The 14,612-nt window shown below is 44.3% G+C and overlaps 1 protein-coding gene across 2 annotated transcripts in view; it reads left to right on the top strand.

Annotated features, from left to right (window-relative positions):
- negr1 (neuronal growth regulator 1) overlaps window positions 1-13,772 on the top strand; it is a 158,846-nt gene extending 145,074 nt beyond the window's left edge. Inside the window, exon 8 of one of the 2 annotated variants that reach the window (XM_053854641.1) lies at window positions 10,346-13,772. In XM_053854641.1, coding sequence (XP_053710616.1) covers window positions 10,346-10,446 — 101 coding nt within the window. In that variant the 3' untranslated portion in view covers window positions 10,447-13,772. The remainder of the gene's footprint in view (window positions 1-10,345) is intronic. The other variant, XM_053854652.1, reaches the window with a different exon arrangement.
- Window positions 13,773-14,612: the final 840 nt, after the last annotated feature.

Here is a 14,612-nt window from a genome sequence, read left to right as displayed (position 1 = left end):
ATGAACCCCGTTCTGGACCCAGGTGGCTCTTATCAGGACCAGCTCCTTCCAGCTCTGGAGAGGATGCTACTTCCCAGCCTCCTCCGTCTGACCTTGGACCCTCTTGTGTGGTTCACTCCCATCTTTGAACTCCACCTGTAACTTAAAATTCTCACACACACTTCTTTATTAGTAGCACAAACAATTAATAATACTAATACTGTATAATAAATGCATAATTCCCATTAGGAGAGATGTTTGAACGCATGGAGAGGAGAGACAGGGGGACAAAGGATGTTAGAAGTAGAAGTGCCAGGCGAAAGAGGTTCAGGAAATAAATGAGCACATGAAGAGGATAGGTGTGACTCGGAAGGGCGACCAAGGGAGGTGAAGGAGGCCCACGTGCTGCGGCCACCTCTGAATTGCCGAAAGACAGAGATGAAACTTGGAATTTACATGTCACACGGCTGGACTTCAGTCAGACTGTTGTGCGTCGTCCTTGATGAGACACTTTGTAATCGTCTTTAAAGAAACGAACAGTTGCTTGTTTGTTGGCTTTCAAGTTTGAAAGGAAAGAATGTCTCTGATTAAAAATGAACAAAATGACAGTCATTGAAAGGAAGCTGCTCATTTGCCCAAAGTTACCTTAAGTGCAGAGCTCGAAGTATCTGCCTCTGTTGTGCTTGTTTATTTAATTGCTCGTCTCGCTGTAATAAAAATGCATTAGATGTGCAGCTCTGCGGAGGCTGAGCGCATTCTTCACTGTGTCAAACAACAGTGCCCCAGAATCAATGGTTCTCACTTCAAAATACCGCAGCTTTTATCTGCACCTCCTGCAGGCGTTCGGCAACAAGGTGGGGTGTAGGGACTGGAGTTGACGCCGCGCCTCGGGTTCTGCCTTGGCATTGTAAAGGAATATTTCATGTGGAACAGTCTCGCAGCATATGGCCCTGCGCTGTCTTGAGCAGAACTTGTGCTGGCAATACTCAAGGCAAACATATGGCCGCCTCACTCTAATGCTGGCTATTTATGATCCAGCGCGCAGGCTAATCACTCAGCAATTGATTGGCCCTTTTTTAGGTTCAACAATTTCTGTAAGCGGCTAAATTGATCCGAGGTAGATCAATTAACAGCCCAGGGTTGGTAAACATTTACGAAAGAATATGGATCTGCCCGTGCACAGGATGGCCGAGGCGAGTTCTATTTGTAGCTGGTGTGAAATGTGCCAGGACGCTTTAGGAAGCACCGGGTGAGCCAAGATAACCAGGTAGTGTGGTACGATAAAGTTATCTCACTTAAATCGAGAAGAAAATACACTTAACCCTCCACATTCTGGCCTGATTCCTTATCAGTGACTTAATGGAAAATGATAAGAATGCGGTCTTATCATAACAGCGCATGCATAACAGGGAGGAATAGCTATTTTAGGAGACGACAGGCAAGAGATACGGTCTCGCCAAAGAGGGCAAAAGAGAGACCTGCCTCTTAGGTGGGGATCTGATTTTATCCTGCTGTATTGATGGGGCAGCTCATGCAGATGCAGGTAGCATCAGTTCTTCACAAGGCATTCTTCATAACCGGACAGATTGTCACCGTCGTGGTGGGGGTAAGCTGCAGCTGAGTCAGCAAAGTCCTCATGCCTGCAGCATGACTCATGCAAAAATAAAACCCCGATAAGTATTAGAAAGTGAGGGAGCAGCGTGGGGGGTCGGTGGGGAATTAGAGTGGGCATCAAAGGCCCGAATACGAGAGGGAGGTTATTAAAGACAGAGGGAAGAGAAGAGCGCGAGGGAAGAGGGAATCCGAGGTTGCAGGAGTCACTTCATGCTGACAGTGTTTGTTTGTGTCCCTGTGCATTTCATTAAGGCTGCAACATTAAAAGGAAGGAGTGTGAGGAAGAAGTCACAGTCATCGAGTCGCGCTGCAACTGAGCTGGTCTTTTTAAAGGACTTGAAAGGCATCTGCGCTTTTGCTTTTATCGCTTCTCATCCAGGTGACCAACAATGGTAAAATTAGAGTTAGCGCTCAATGTGTCAGTCAGCCTCGGTCGATATCCGATCCGATACCTTGTCACTCAAAATGTTGTTAATATTTATGGATGTGAACTGCTTAATACACCTAAAAGCACCACGCCACTGAATGAAAAACATGCTGCTTCATTCTAACATTGGAAATAAATACAAGTATATTTGAAATAAGTTGACGCAAATTGTGATGTCACTTGGTATATGTAGCAACTTATGTGGCATTCCAACAGATTGTCGATGCCATAGAAGTCACCATGACTGAAGCGGTTCATATATCAAGTGGCACAAGTATACGGTGACTCAGGAGCGCCATCCCATGGCTCGACTCAACCTCTGTCTTTCATTTTAATGTGGTGCGTCGCCCATGGGGTCAGGAAGACCCGCAGTAGATGGAACATATGCCTCGATTTATCACCTAATGCGCCAACGTTGGCTGCATAAACACATGAAATCAAAACATGACTGCATGTCATGCAAAGTGAAATTGAGGATATTTGGGCTTATGAATCAGCTCGATGGGTTTTTGGGAAAAAAATAATAAATCCAACACCCAACAGTCATTTTGGCCAGGATCAGACCCAAAATCAATCCAGTAGATCGGATCGGAGCATCCCTAATCTCCATGCTTTCTGTTGAAGCCACTAGATGACACACACATTTTCAAGTCGAGAAAAGTTCTTCTATCATGACGAATGATTCAGTTAAAGACTGAAATAAAATGAATATGGATGACATTAAGAAGCGACCGTTTGTTCCAGCACAATATGTTTGCCTCGGAAAGTTAGCCGCCACTCATTTGACGCTGGCTATTTAAATGAGATAAATCCTGTGCACTGCTAAGCTGCTTCGTATTTGTCATTTTAGTCAAAACATCCTGCCAACATCATCTGAAAAAATCTAAACTGCTTCACTGCACTGGCAAGCAGATTCTTCGTCGACTGCCTACACAGTTTACAAAATGTATTTTCTCCTAAATGATCCACACTGTCATTTGAGTTGAAACCCACTTTCACTGCATAACATCAAAATAAATAATCTTTTTTTTTTTAAGAAAATACATGGAATTTCCAACAGCTTTCACCCAACCTGCTGATCCAGGACAGCTCTGAAGATTTAGAGCAGGAAAACAGTGTGAGATTTATCCGCTGCACGTGCATATAAAGCCCATCTTTTGCAAGCTCGCTGATCTCCAAGTGTCCTTGAATTGATGGAAGCAATAAACATGCATGCAGGTCAGTATGAAATTGGGACCCCCTCAAATGTCAGACTCATAACTTAGCAGGCGTTGGATGGTAATGAACAGCGAGAGCATATCACTGTGGGACAGAGAGAGCGGTGCTCGGATCAATAATGGAATAGAACATTATGTGGACAGATAAGTGGCCTCTGGAACAGGATTCCTCTTGATGAAGTCAAGGCCCAGATCATCCCGCAATTGAGAGCACTTATAAGCTATCAGGTGACGTATCGCTCCGTTACTGTGTGTCCAGATAGCAACTGTAAGAGCAGCATGTGACCCAAAAGGCCTGCGCCGGGTGTTGATAACCAACAGGTACGAGGAGATGGGAGGAAGCCGCAGGAGGTGGGGCGATGATACGCCAGCACCGGGAGGCAGAGCGGCGTAAATGATCTCTGAAGGCCGTCTTATTAATGGAGGCTTTTCATTACCAGCGCTAATGCAAATGATTGGTGGAGCTAATGAGCTCCAAGGTCCGTTTGAATGAGGACTCGGTGGAACAGCGGTGTGGGATGATCGTAGTGGGATATGAAGGTGATGAGTCTTGAACATCATATCGGGCCGTGATGAACTTGCTGCTTGTACAAGTGCAGGAGGGATAAATGGAGGGATGGATGAATGGGTCAGAGAGTCACTTGTGCTCGGGCTGGATGTGGCAGGAAGCTGCGGGGAAAAAAGTCTAGCCGTGGTTTATGAGGCGGGCAACAGCTTTTACCAGTGGTGTATTGTCGGGAGGTACGGGGGCTTCTCTATGGTTTTCTTGAAGGCGCGCAAACTATATGAATTTGCTACTAGCATTTCTTGCTAACAATCTGTGATGAAATGACTGTTGGACCGGAGAGTGCCACCCAGTGACCTCTGAAAATGAGGACACTGTTTCAGGAAGCCTGGTACACCTATCAGTACTATAGCAGAGGCACTCTTGCCTCTTGCTCCTTGTTTCAGCGATGACTCCGGGCTCTTCGTTGGAAGCTAGCCACACATCCCATGTCGTTGTCATCTGCCTTTTGACACACAAAAGTTGCACGGGAGTTTGCTGATACAATGCTTTCTCCTCAATGCAGGTTCTCTTCACGTTCATTGTTATAGGAGCATCAGCTGTTGGACTTGTTTATGAAGTGGTGGGCATGACGTGCACCAGCGGGCCTTACATTTGCCAAGCCCACTCGAATGGATCCACTGAGATATTGCAAGACATCCTGTGTTTTCAAGTTACAACCATCAGTGACGTTTGGCTTGTCATTCTACACCTCATGTCATCTCTCGATGTTCCGCTTGAGAAGCTCCAGAATTATACGAAGGCTTTCATGTGTGCAGTCATTGATGATCAGCATGCATCTGTGTGAGGGAACAGTATTATCAGATGACCTCATTTTGCGGCTTTCAAAGTGAGTTTCCTGCTAATTATATCCACTAACTCTCTTCAGCGATTGTTTGGCAGTGTCGGACAACTGCACTGTCCCAGTTAAACACTCGGTAAACGTGTGTATCCACATTTTCCAAAGTAAGCGTTCTCATTCCCTTACCAGCCGTGATGAAGTATTTGAAGGCGCTAGATTCCCTCATCCAGCCCAGAAGTTTCTATTATTTACTGAATAACAGCGCACCGCTTCGGGGAAAGAAATGCTTAAAGTGTTTGTTGAGAGTTAAAGACACCCTCGCCAGCTGCTGTGAACCTCGCTTTAGAGGGATTTAGCCCGATTTACAGCTCGGTGTGTACGGGATCAGTTCTGGCTCAGGAGTGTCTCACGCGTGCTCTCTCAGCGGGGCTTAAAGGGGAGGACCAGAGGCCGCCGATTGATGGTCAAGGACGCAGAACTCCTCCCCCCCTCACTGCCCCGAGGAGCCCATCTCTGAAACAGTTGTCCTCTGGGGGGATTGGGATGCTGCCTGGCTTGTTGCCGTCAGTGTAGAGGACAACTCAAGGGATGAATCATCTGCCGAACGACATGATAATGAATTTCAATCTTAATCCTGTCCTGAAACATGGGATTATTTTTTCTTTTATATTTCTACCATATTCACATATGTTACATATTAAGGGCTCAAAAACACAGGGAAGTTCAAATGAACGGATGCTGTAGTATTTCAGTGTGATTCATTCCAGCTGTCTCCTGTGACTGGGCTTGAAGACCTTAGCATTTGTAGTGCATATGATATGTGGGTGACAAAAGTGCTGTCGATGGAGATTTTTTTGTTTTTTTTTTCGTGGGGGAACGAGCAGAGGAGAGAAGGACAAGAGAGCGAAAATTTGGCTCAGGCTCCCAGCAGACTATTTAAAGCTGATGGCCTGTGTCCAGAATCAGAGGAGAGAAGCCCGGATTGTTGTTTTCCCGTGACTTTAGCAAGTGCACGGGAGGCTTCTTCTTTTCCATTTCAATTCTGGAGCAAAACAGTAATTGAAGCGTATCGTTTTCATCTTCACTTATCTCCCTTGCTTCTCCGCACTCAGGGCTCCGCTTGTCTTTCCAGCGAGTCTTGACACTGTTGGTTTCCCTATGATATATTGTCTGGGATTCTGGTACTTCATTGTCGCTGGTGGTGATGTACATGGCAATTAAATTCAAACCCCAAAGAGGAAGATCTCAGTCAGGCCCACCCCCACCCTCCCCGCCTGCCACCGCAGCCTTAGCGCACGCAACCCTTTCAATCACTGTCTTTTTTTTTTTTTTTTTTTTTTGCGGCTCCCTTTCCGTTTGATTTTCCTTTCTACTCCTTCCTCCTATCTGGCTTTTCACTCCCAGCAAGCTCTCTGTCTTTCACCGCTCTCCTTCCTTCGTTTTTACTTCCTTCATGTTAATAAGAAGCGTAATGGTGGTGGTTGCGCGCAGTTGCTGAGTTAATTAAAATGGCGAGTTACAGCCCACACAGTCGAAACAATGGAAGCCTCTGCCTCTTTTTTGTCATGGCACAGCAAGGTACTAAACAAGCCGGAATCAAACGCAGTGTGAAGTGACTCAGATGATCGCGTTGCACACTCCACCCGCTGAAGTATTGATGGTTCAACTCTCCGGCTCGAGCAACGTTAGTCAGCACTACTGATGAAGCTTTATTAATTACCAAACATAATCCCACCTTATTTATTGAGCAACTTTGAAGACTGTGGGAAAATGATGAGCGTCCAAGTTTGGATTCAACTCTAACCTCATTGCATCAAGAATCTTTAGAACTCTATCAAGAAAAAATGCTCCGTATTACGACCTTGTGGCTTCGTGATGTTTTGCCTCCCATTGATTTTATTTTTTTTAACAACGGGAAGAACCACTGGAGTTGGCAGACATCCTGTGACCTTTAACACACTCGATAGCTGACGTTCTGTGGATGCTCGCCAGAATTCTGTGGCATCCTTCATATGCATCATGACCTTAATAATATCAAGCTTGGTATTTCATATAATCATTGGTTTTATAGTTTTACAGATTTTTGGCTTTGAGATGACCATTTGTGAAAAGCAAGGCTAGTTGGTTGATCCTGCCCGTTGCTTTATTTTTCACAATGAGAGTCAAAGTACTGAACTGTTAGACTGAAACTGTGATAGGCTCTTCTTCGGGTGCTGCATTGCCTATGTACATCTGCTTGATCCTCTCTGATTCTGCCACTCACATCTATATTCTCTATATCTATACATCTATCTATATCTATATTTTGAATCACCAAAAATAGCAATAGTCTGAGCAACATTTGTGGCCGTGTTTCTGTTCAACATTTAGGATTAAATCATTTAAAAATGCCTAGGATTTCAAGGGGAAAGGGAGGGATGTAGCTTTGTTGTTGGAGCCAAACGGAGAGCAAGAGATCAAATTTGACTGACTCGGATCCTGAAGAGGAATATTTACCCTCTGATGAGAATGTTCAGTCTTCCACTGGACGCTGCAAGTTTTGTGCAAACTCCACCAAGCGGTCCCATGTGACAGGGATGATTCCCAGCCATTATTGCTTGAGAGACAAGTCATCTCCAGTATCTCCAGTGGATCAGATCAACTTCTCTAAAACTTATGCAAATCGCTATGGTTGCTGCCTGGTGACGTTGAAATATACAAATTAGATGAGTTGATTTTCTCCATCTCCAACTTAAGACGGGTAAATGACTTTCAAGCAACAACCTTTTGAAAGATAATTGAATATTTAGTTGAAAAAACTCACCTTAACTGTCACACTTCAGTCTAGGCTATGGTGCCAGCGCTGTGGAGGACTCTTAAAACCATGTTAGGGCCCCTTTAAGATGGACAGAAGCTCTGCCTTTCGGCTCGAGCTAGAGGACTCTGGGGAAACAGTCTACGACATATCGATGAGGTCCAAGCTAAAGTGCGATCTGCTGAGGGAGTACTGTATTCACATACTATGAATATCAATTCTCATCAGGGTGGTGGTGTCACGTCTTCAGATTTCTGACTGCAAAGCAAATTCTTTGACAGGATATCTGTGAATCTGAAAGCACTTCAAGGAAATGAATTGCCTGCTGCTGGTTGCGAATCATCTGAACTGTGCTGGTTAAGGAGTGCGAATCCTGAGCTCATGGTTGAATAGGATAGTGTATGGGTACGTCACTGACAGAAGCATAAACATACATCGCGCATGTTGGCCCACACTGACTCCCATCAGATGAGAGGAGGAAATGTGACATGTGTCTATTTCCCACCAATCGCTGCCAGTTATAGACACACTCCCCAAACGATTCCTCCAGCGCATGTAGCACAATGCTGAGCACTCAGGCTCCGTCAGCGGTGGGCTGGCTGAGCAGGACAGCAGCTGTTGCTATGGTTACCATCTCTCTGTTCACTCGCACAGCCCTGGAAAACTGTCATTATCCTGTACTTTGGTTAGGAGGAAGGAGAGAGTGAGAGGAGGGGCGTACAAAGAACCACCAGAATGAGGTAGAAAGAGGAGACAAAGATAGAAAGAGAGGGGGTCTGCAGTTCACCAAGGCCATCCACTCGTCTACAGCACACATCATCAAAATTTGTTCCGTTTGTGCCGCGCTATTATCAGCGTTTCCCCAGCTTCCCTGCACTCCACTTGTCAGAGCAGCTTCACTGTAATAGGCAAACAACTTCGGGGCCGACAAATAATGCTGGGAAATATCCGGTGAAAGGAACGTTGTCAGCTGATAGTAGGACGTGTGTCAGCATCTCCGATAGTTGTTACAGACAGACTTAAAAATACATTAGCTCCTGCGAATGTGGGCTTCTTTAAGGAACTTTTTAATCCCATACTCGCAAACGCCGCAACTATCCTCTCGGAAAAAAAAAAAAACGGCATTTTGAAGTTGGAGAATAGGGAGTTCGCCTGTGGCTGTGTGCCGCGTCAAGTCCACATCAGAGGAGCTACATTGTGAGCTAATTACATGAGCGTGTAAATAGAGGCGCCCCGCTGGTGTGGGGTCTGCGCCGCATGATTTCCCCTGGTGGAGCGCCGCGTGTTTGCACGGCCTCACTGTGCTCTGCGAGCACACGTGCACGTGTCAGCATGTGACCTGTACCTGCAGGTGTGAGTGAGTATAGAGGGTAAGACTGTTTACTTTCTGTATCGAGCCACCAGGTAAAAGCGCGTCCGTGTTGGAGAGGCAGAATTCCAAATGAAAGGCCGCCCTCGACTCCTGCCTGACGCAGCTCTCCTGAGATCCACGTTCACATTACGGTTGCTGATCAGAGCCCAGCCAGCACATCAAAACAAAGCGGGCTTCGATAAGAAAAGCAGAGAGACCTGGCTCGCCCTCATCCATCCTCCTTTTTCCACTGTTTATTTTGGAATAATCTCGCAACTGGGGACTTCCATTGTTTCATCATTAAAGCAGGATTAGAGCTGTTTTAGAACGTTCCACAGCCAATGGTGGGGCGTAAACCTGAGCACAAAGGCTACACGATGTCAGGAAAAACTAATCCATATTTCATCTTATATTCATAATATATTCATAATTTCATCTTTGAATATTCATATATTCCAGACTCCCAGACATCTCCAAATGGAAGTACATATAGAGTTCACACAGAGCGAAAAAAGTGAAAGTGAAAAACTTTTTAAGGTCTGTTTTGGACTACCATCTGAATACGCCAGGGTTATTCACCAAAAAGTGACCCCGGTGGCATCTTTATATCTGCGCCACTGTAGCCGATTTGGCGCTCATTCATTCATTGGCAGCTCAACACTGTGTATCCGAAGGATCTGTTGAATGTAGTCAGTGTGTTTTTACATATTTATTTATCTTTGGTTTGAACCTAAAGGTGTGTCTGAGCGCACTGAGATGTTAGTAGCTGCGTGTCTGCGAATGAAAAAGCGACACTACCTGATATATTATTACCATAAAGAGTGAAACACGGCCTTTTCTTAACTAGTCAATCCTCTGTAAATGAGAAATACAGTGGTTTGCCTGGCGTACTTAGTATTCACACAGAAAATTGAGCTCATGAAGTCAGTTTTGGAGAACAGGGTGGCATTTCTCCCTGTATTTCTTTTGTCACGATCGGTAATATTAAATATTCAATACACAGAAACGCGTTTACACCTTCCAGCCAACACACTGCAACAGATATTTTTTTGCCTGGGGAGAGTAAGTGACTTCGCAGCCCACCTTGGGCCTCGGCGCCACCGGTTGAGACCCACTGCTTCAGGAGGCGCTCTTGCCCTAGCGGCTCCAATATACTGTTTATTTATCAATCTCAGGTGAGGGGCTCTTGTCTCTCACTCCAGGACCCTGAATAGCACTTTGATTTGGGGTGAGCTTCTCCTCCAGTCTTATTTACAGCACACTGACTACAAAAATAATGATAAATCCACCAGCAAGCACCCGGGACTTTCAAGACTGCAAAACTCACTGACAGAAGTGACAGAACCTCAACCCGCCTGCGTCTGTTAGACATCTGGATTTCTTTCCCGGACGTCGCCTGCGGTCCAATTTATTGAAATCGAACAACAGCTCTGCAAATGTTTTCTGGTCCTCAAACATTCAATTAAAAACAGAAAGATCCCCTCATTCCACGTTGCTTTCACAGTCAATGAGTGTCTGAGTGAGTTGTCGCCTGTGTACACATGTCCTGTGATGGACCCCTGATGTTTTAAGGACGTTCACCTCTAATGCCATCTCCTCTTTCTTTCCTGCCCACAGCGCCCAACACTGCACCCTATGGGAGCACAGGAAGTGCGTACGTCCCGCTGGCCTGCCGGTACCTGGTCCTGGCCCTCTCCTCCTTCATGAGCGTCTACTAGCAGAGGCCTGGTGTGACACAAAGACTGTCGAGAGCATTTACAGATCCTCTGAGGCATGGCTGGAATCCAATCTGGAGCAGTTTGTTGACAAGCAAACGTGGGAAATAATCAGAATTATTTGTGGGGAATTTTTCTTTTATTGTGAAATTTCTGTCATGTAAATACTGAGTTTTTTTTTGTTTATTTTTAATTATGATTCATGTTTTACCTCTGTTTTCCTCATCCCCGCAAAGCTCCCTTAACCCCCTCCCTCCACCAATCATATCCCTCAAAGTGAGTTGTCTCTGGGACGTGTCTGGATACGACATCTTTTCTAAACAGCTGAACGAAAACTATTGTGCCAAGTCTCTCAGTCCACTGAATCACCACACCAACGTTCCGTTGAATGTATTATGGGATGTAGACGAAAGGAAAGTGCTCATGATTCCGGTGAAAAGAAAGAAGTTCTGAACCAGTATTTATCGTCCTTTCTCAGTAGGTGGAGAAACATGTTGAAGGTCTGCTACGTGTTACGCTTGAGGTGGGTTCCTCGGCTTCTGCGCCTGCCTAACTGCGTCGATGAGGCGGCCTTCATGGTAGCGAATTATAATGTATTCCATCTTTATATTTTTACCATAGAATTGTTTGTTGTGATGCGGGACCAGAGTGTTAAAGTATTTCACGGGGTTGTGCGGAATGAACCCGGCGTTGCTGTCTTTCGTTCTACAGTCGAGTTTATGAATGTCACAGCTGTTAGCGTCGAGAACAAAGAGCCCAATTTACATATTTTGTCTCAAATAATCGCAGCACACTGGCATGATACTTGAACGGGGCAAGACATGCAGTTCTCTTTCTCTTTTGCGTCGTTTACATTCTGCGTGTTGATGACTACATCACTGCACAAATTCAATCCATGTTCCATCTTAATTAGTTTTGTGTGTGTCTGTGTGTGTGTGTGTGTGTGTTTCATTCACACGTGGCAACAACAAAAAGAAAGGCCTCAGTTAGTCGAATGAAACTGTCAAGTTAAATAACGCACAATGGCTCGATTACAAAACATCACTGAACCCTTGAATCAAAATGATATAGATTTGCTCATGAATGTTTCTTAAATATGTACAATTGGCATCCCATACAGAGACGTATCATATACTGTATAGCTCCATTTAACTCTCTAAGGTATTTCTTTAAAGATATCTTGTTGTATACGCTGACGTTTTATAAGAAATGCTGGAGTTTTGAGTCACATTTTGAACTAACCTCTGCCTCTAGTTCGGCTCCTGTCTTCTCAGGATTAAGGTTAAAGCTTCGTGTTGTTGAAGCTCAACACCAACACGTCTTGAAAACCACAAACCTCCAACTAGATTGGCCCTATTTTATTTTTTGTTTGGCACTGTTGAATTCAAACAGCTTCATAGCATCGCGACAGGAGCAGAATCTCCCTGGCTACGCTAACAAAGATGATTGTTTTGACTTGCAAAGTAGTCATCGTGTACTTGAAATGGCGGTACATATGTCCCTGTAGTCTCTTAAAAACTGACGTTGTAGTTCCGAGCACTGATACGATACATACACGATAACTGTTGAGAGTGCAGCGCCACTACTAAGTGCAAGAGATGCTACCACTCAGTACTAACCTTTTGAAGCGGCTGCAATTATAGTCGACATCTTTAGCCAAAAGCTCTTTTCCATCTGTGCCATCGCTTTTCATTCCGGACCCGTGAATTCACTCGGGTGATTTGTGCCGTGAAAGTGGAGTGTTCTCGGCTGGCGACTCGACGTGACTGGTGGCAGGCAGCATGTGTAGCATCAGCACCCACACGGCTCGTGGATGCGCAGTTCAACAAGTGTATTGCTTTTATGTTAATCCAACTCACACCCGTGTCACTGTCCGCTCGGCAACATGGCGTACTTCATATCCATCCAGTATCGTTGATGTAAACAGAGATACTGTATTGCCTTAAAAGTACCATGGACCATGAGATCGACCTCCTTCTCCCACAAAATATGACTGATAACAGAATGTTTTAACATGGAGTCCTGACTCGGGTCAGGTCTTTTTCAACGCTGTTATCCGATTTATTTTAGACCCCACGACTGCGAGAGGAACTAAATTTGAGAAATAGCCATCACAGCTCAAAAGACTTAAAGCACAAACACTGTTTCATGTTCTGTGGTGATTTGTTTTCAAAAGTCTGCCAATGGTTTCCTGAATATTTATCAGCTTGTTTGACAGTTTATGAAAATACTGCACCATATTGTTTCAATGTTGCGATACAATGGAATATGGGTCAAAACTATATTTATTCCTTTTTGAAAAAGATGTATAGAAAAATACATTTGAAGACATGTAACGTGACATTTATTTGAGCGCAGGCTGGCAGAGTTTCTAATGTCGTCAGGTTCTTTTAGATGCCAGAGTTGTTTTCCTTTACTTTGTCTGCCAGGTACATGAAAAAGACAAATGTTTGCAATCAAATGACCTTCTTTTTGAAGCCAAGAGGGTGTGAAACCAATATATCAGTATAATAGAACAGAATCAATGTGTGTATATGTGAAGAAAATAGGATACTTTTGAACTTTAGAGCCAGTGTCTTGTCCTAGTTTTCACTCACTGGCGTGTTTGACGATGTGCAGAGAGTTTGGTTGTGCTGCATGTCAAAGTTACCCCTGTGTTTTTGAGGTGGACATTTTGACACACGCTCATTCTTTACTACCGATGGAACCAGTTTTTACCAGCTCTTTTGGTTCTGGATCTGATCTTGAGAAAAAAAAATACATACATATATATATATATATATATCTATATACATACCACCTATTATTTGTGTTTCATTTGAATTTATTGCTAAACAAAAACAACTGCTGTTCATTATAGTTATCGTGGCACATTGGTGACAGTCGGTTATGTTGTTCTTTTCTTTCGTTCTGCGGTTTCGACCTGCTAGTATTCCATATAAAATGTGCTGGATGTTGAATATTTTTGAAAATGGTATTAACGAGTCCCTTTTATCAAATTATTATTATTTGCAATAAAAGTCTTCATGTTACAATATTTAAACTCACACTGAGTCATTTTACATTGTGTTGTTAGCGTCCATTGATGGTATTCCCTCTCTCTCTTTTTTCATGTGGAAGTGCTCCGTAAACACAATTCCGGACAAGTTCTTTGTCACCAATGGAGAAGGTGTCGCTTATTGAGTGTGAGGGTGCCAAAGATTTTGAGTGTGTCTCGTGGATCCCACTGGACCAGTGCTTCTCAATTATTTTCTATTGCGCCCCCGCAGGAAGAAGTTCACGTTTCGCGCCCCCAACTCTCCGCCACCTCTGTAAATAGTATCATTTGTCAATAAAATTGTGAACATTAAAGAAAATAAAAAAGAAAGCAGTACGGATCAATTGACAATAAAGAAGTAGCTTTATTAACATTGGTTTTGTATGTAACAGAAAATACTTTAAGCGCATGAATTTACCTGATATGCAATTACACTTTATTCTTTTACGGTAAAAAAGGTCACGTGCCCCCAGTGGGGCCCACCCCACTATTTGAGAAGGAAGGCACTAGATGACACTCTGCTGTAAAATTCTATAGCTCTGAACAACCGTTTCAACCCCACATCATTTTGTCTGCCATGAAACACCCTCTGAAAATGAGGACTCTGTTTGATCATGACTCTCATCGGCCCATCTCTAGTTATGGCCTTTTTTCAAGGCATGCTAGCATGTCATGTTGGCGCCAGTCCACAAAGCCCTCTTTTAGTCCCAGTGCCAGAGTTATGTCCACTGCTTTGTGTTGCCGTCAAGTCCAATGTTGTGGACCAGCGAGTGCCATTTAGAGGGCTGTCCATAGGAGGACACTGCTTCATTGAAGCCTCATCCGCACCACCACACACCACTTCCACTCAGTGTTGTTTTCCCTTTAGTTAAGTTTTAGAACAGCTTTTGAGTGATAGTTACAGGGATTAAGTAAATAGTGGGAGCAGCATATACAATATAGAAAGCCAGTTTGGGGTGTGTCACATTATTAAAAACAACCCCTTTATCCATGTCATGGACTTAGCCATGTGGCTGGTGCTTTGACAGTGAAGGCGGACAGAGGCGTTCTGGACATCCTTTTGAAACGAAGGGCGCTGCACGTCAAGCATAAAAGCTCGGTGTGCGGATGAGGCTTCATGAAACGGTGTCCT

This window comes from Synchiropus splendidus, chromosome 1 (assembly GCF_027744825.2).
Source record: "Synchiropus splendidus isolate RoL2022-P1 chromosome 1, RoL_Sspl_1.0, whole genome shotgun sequence".
Classification (NCBI taxonomy): Eukaryota; Metazoa; Chordata; class Actinopteri; order Syngnathiformes; family Callionymidae; genus Synchiropus; species Synchiropus splendidus.
This window is presented reverse-complemented; position numbering and strand designations above follow the sequence as displayed.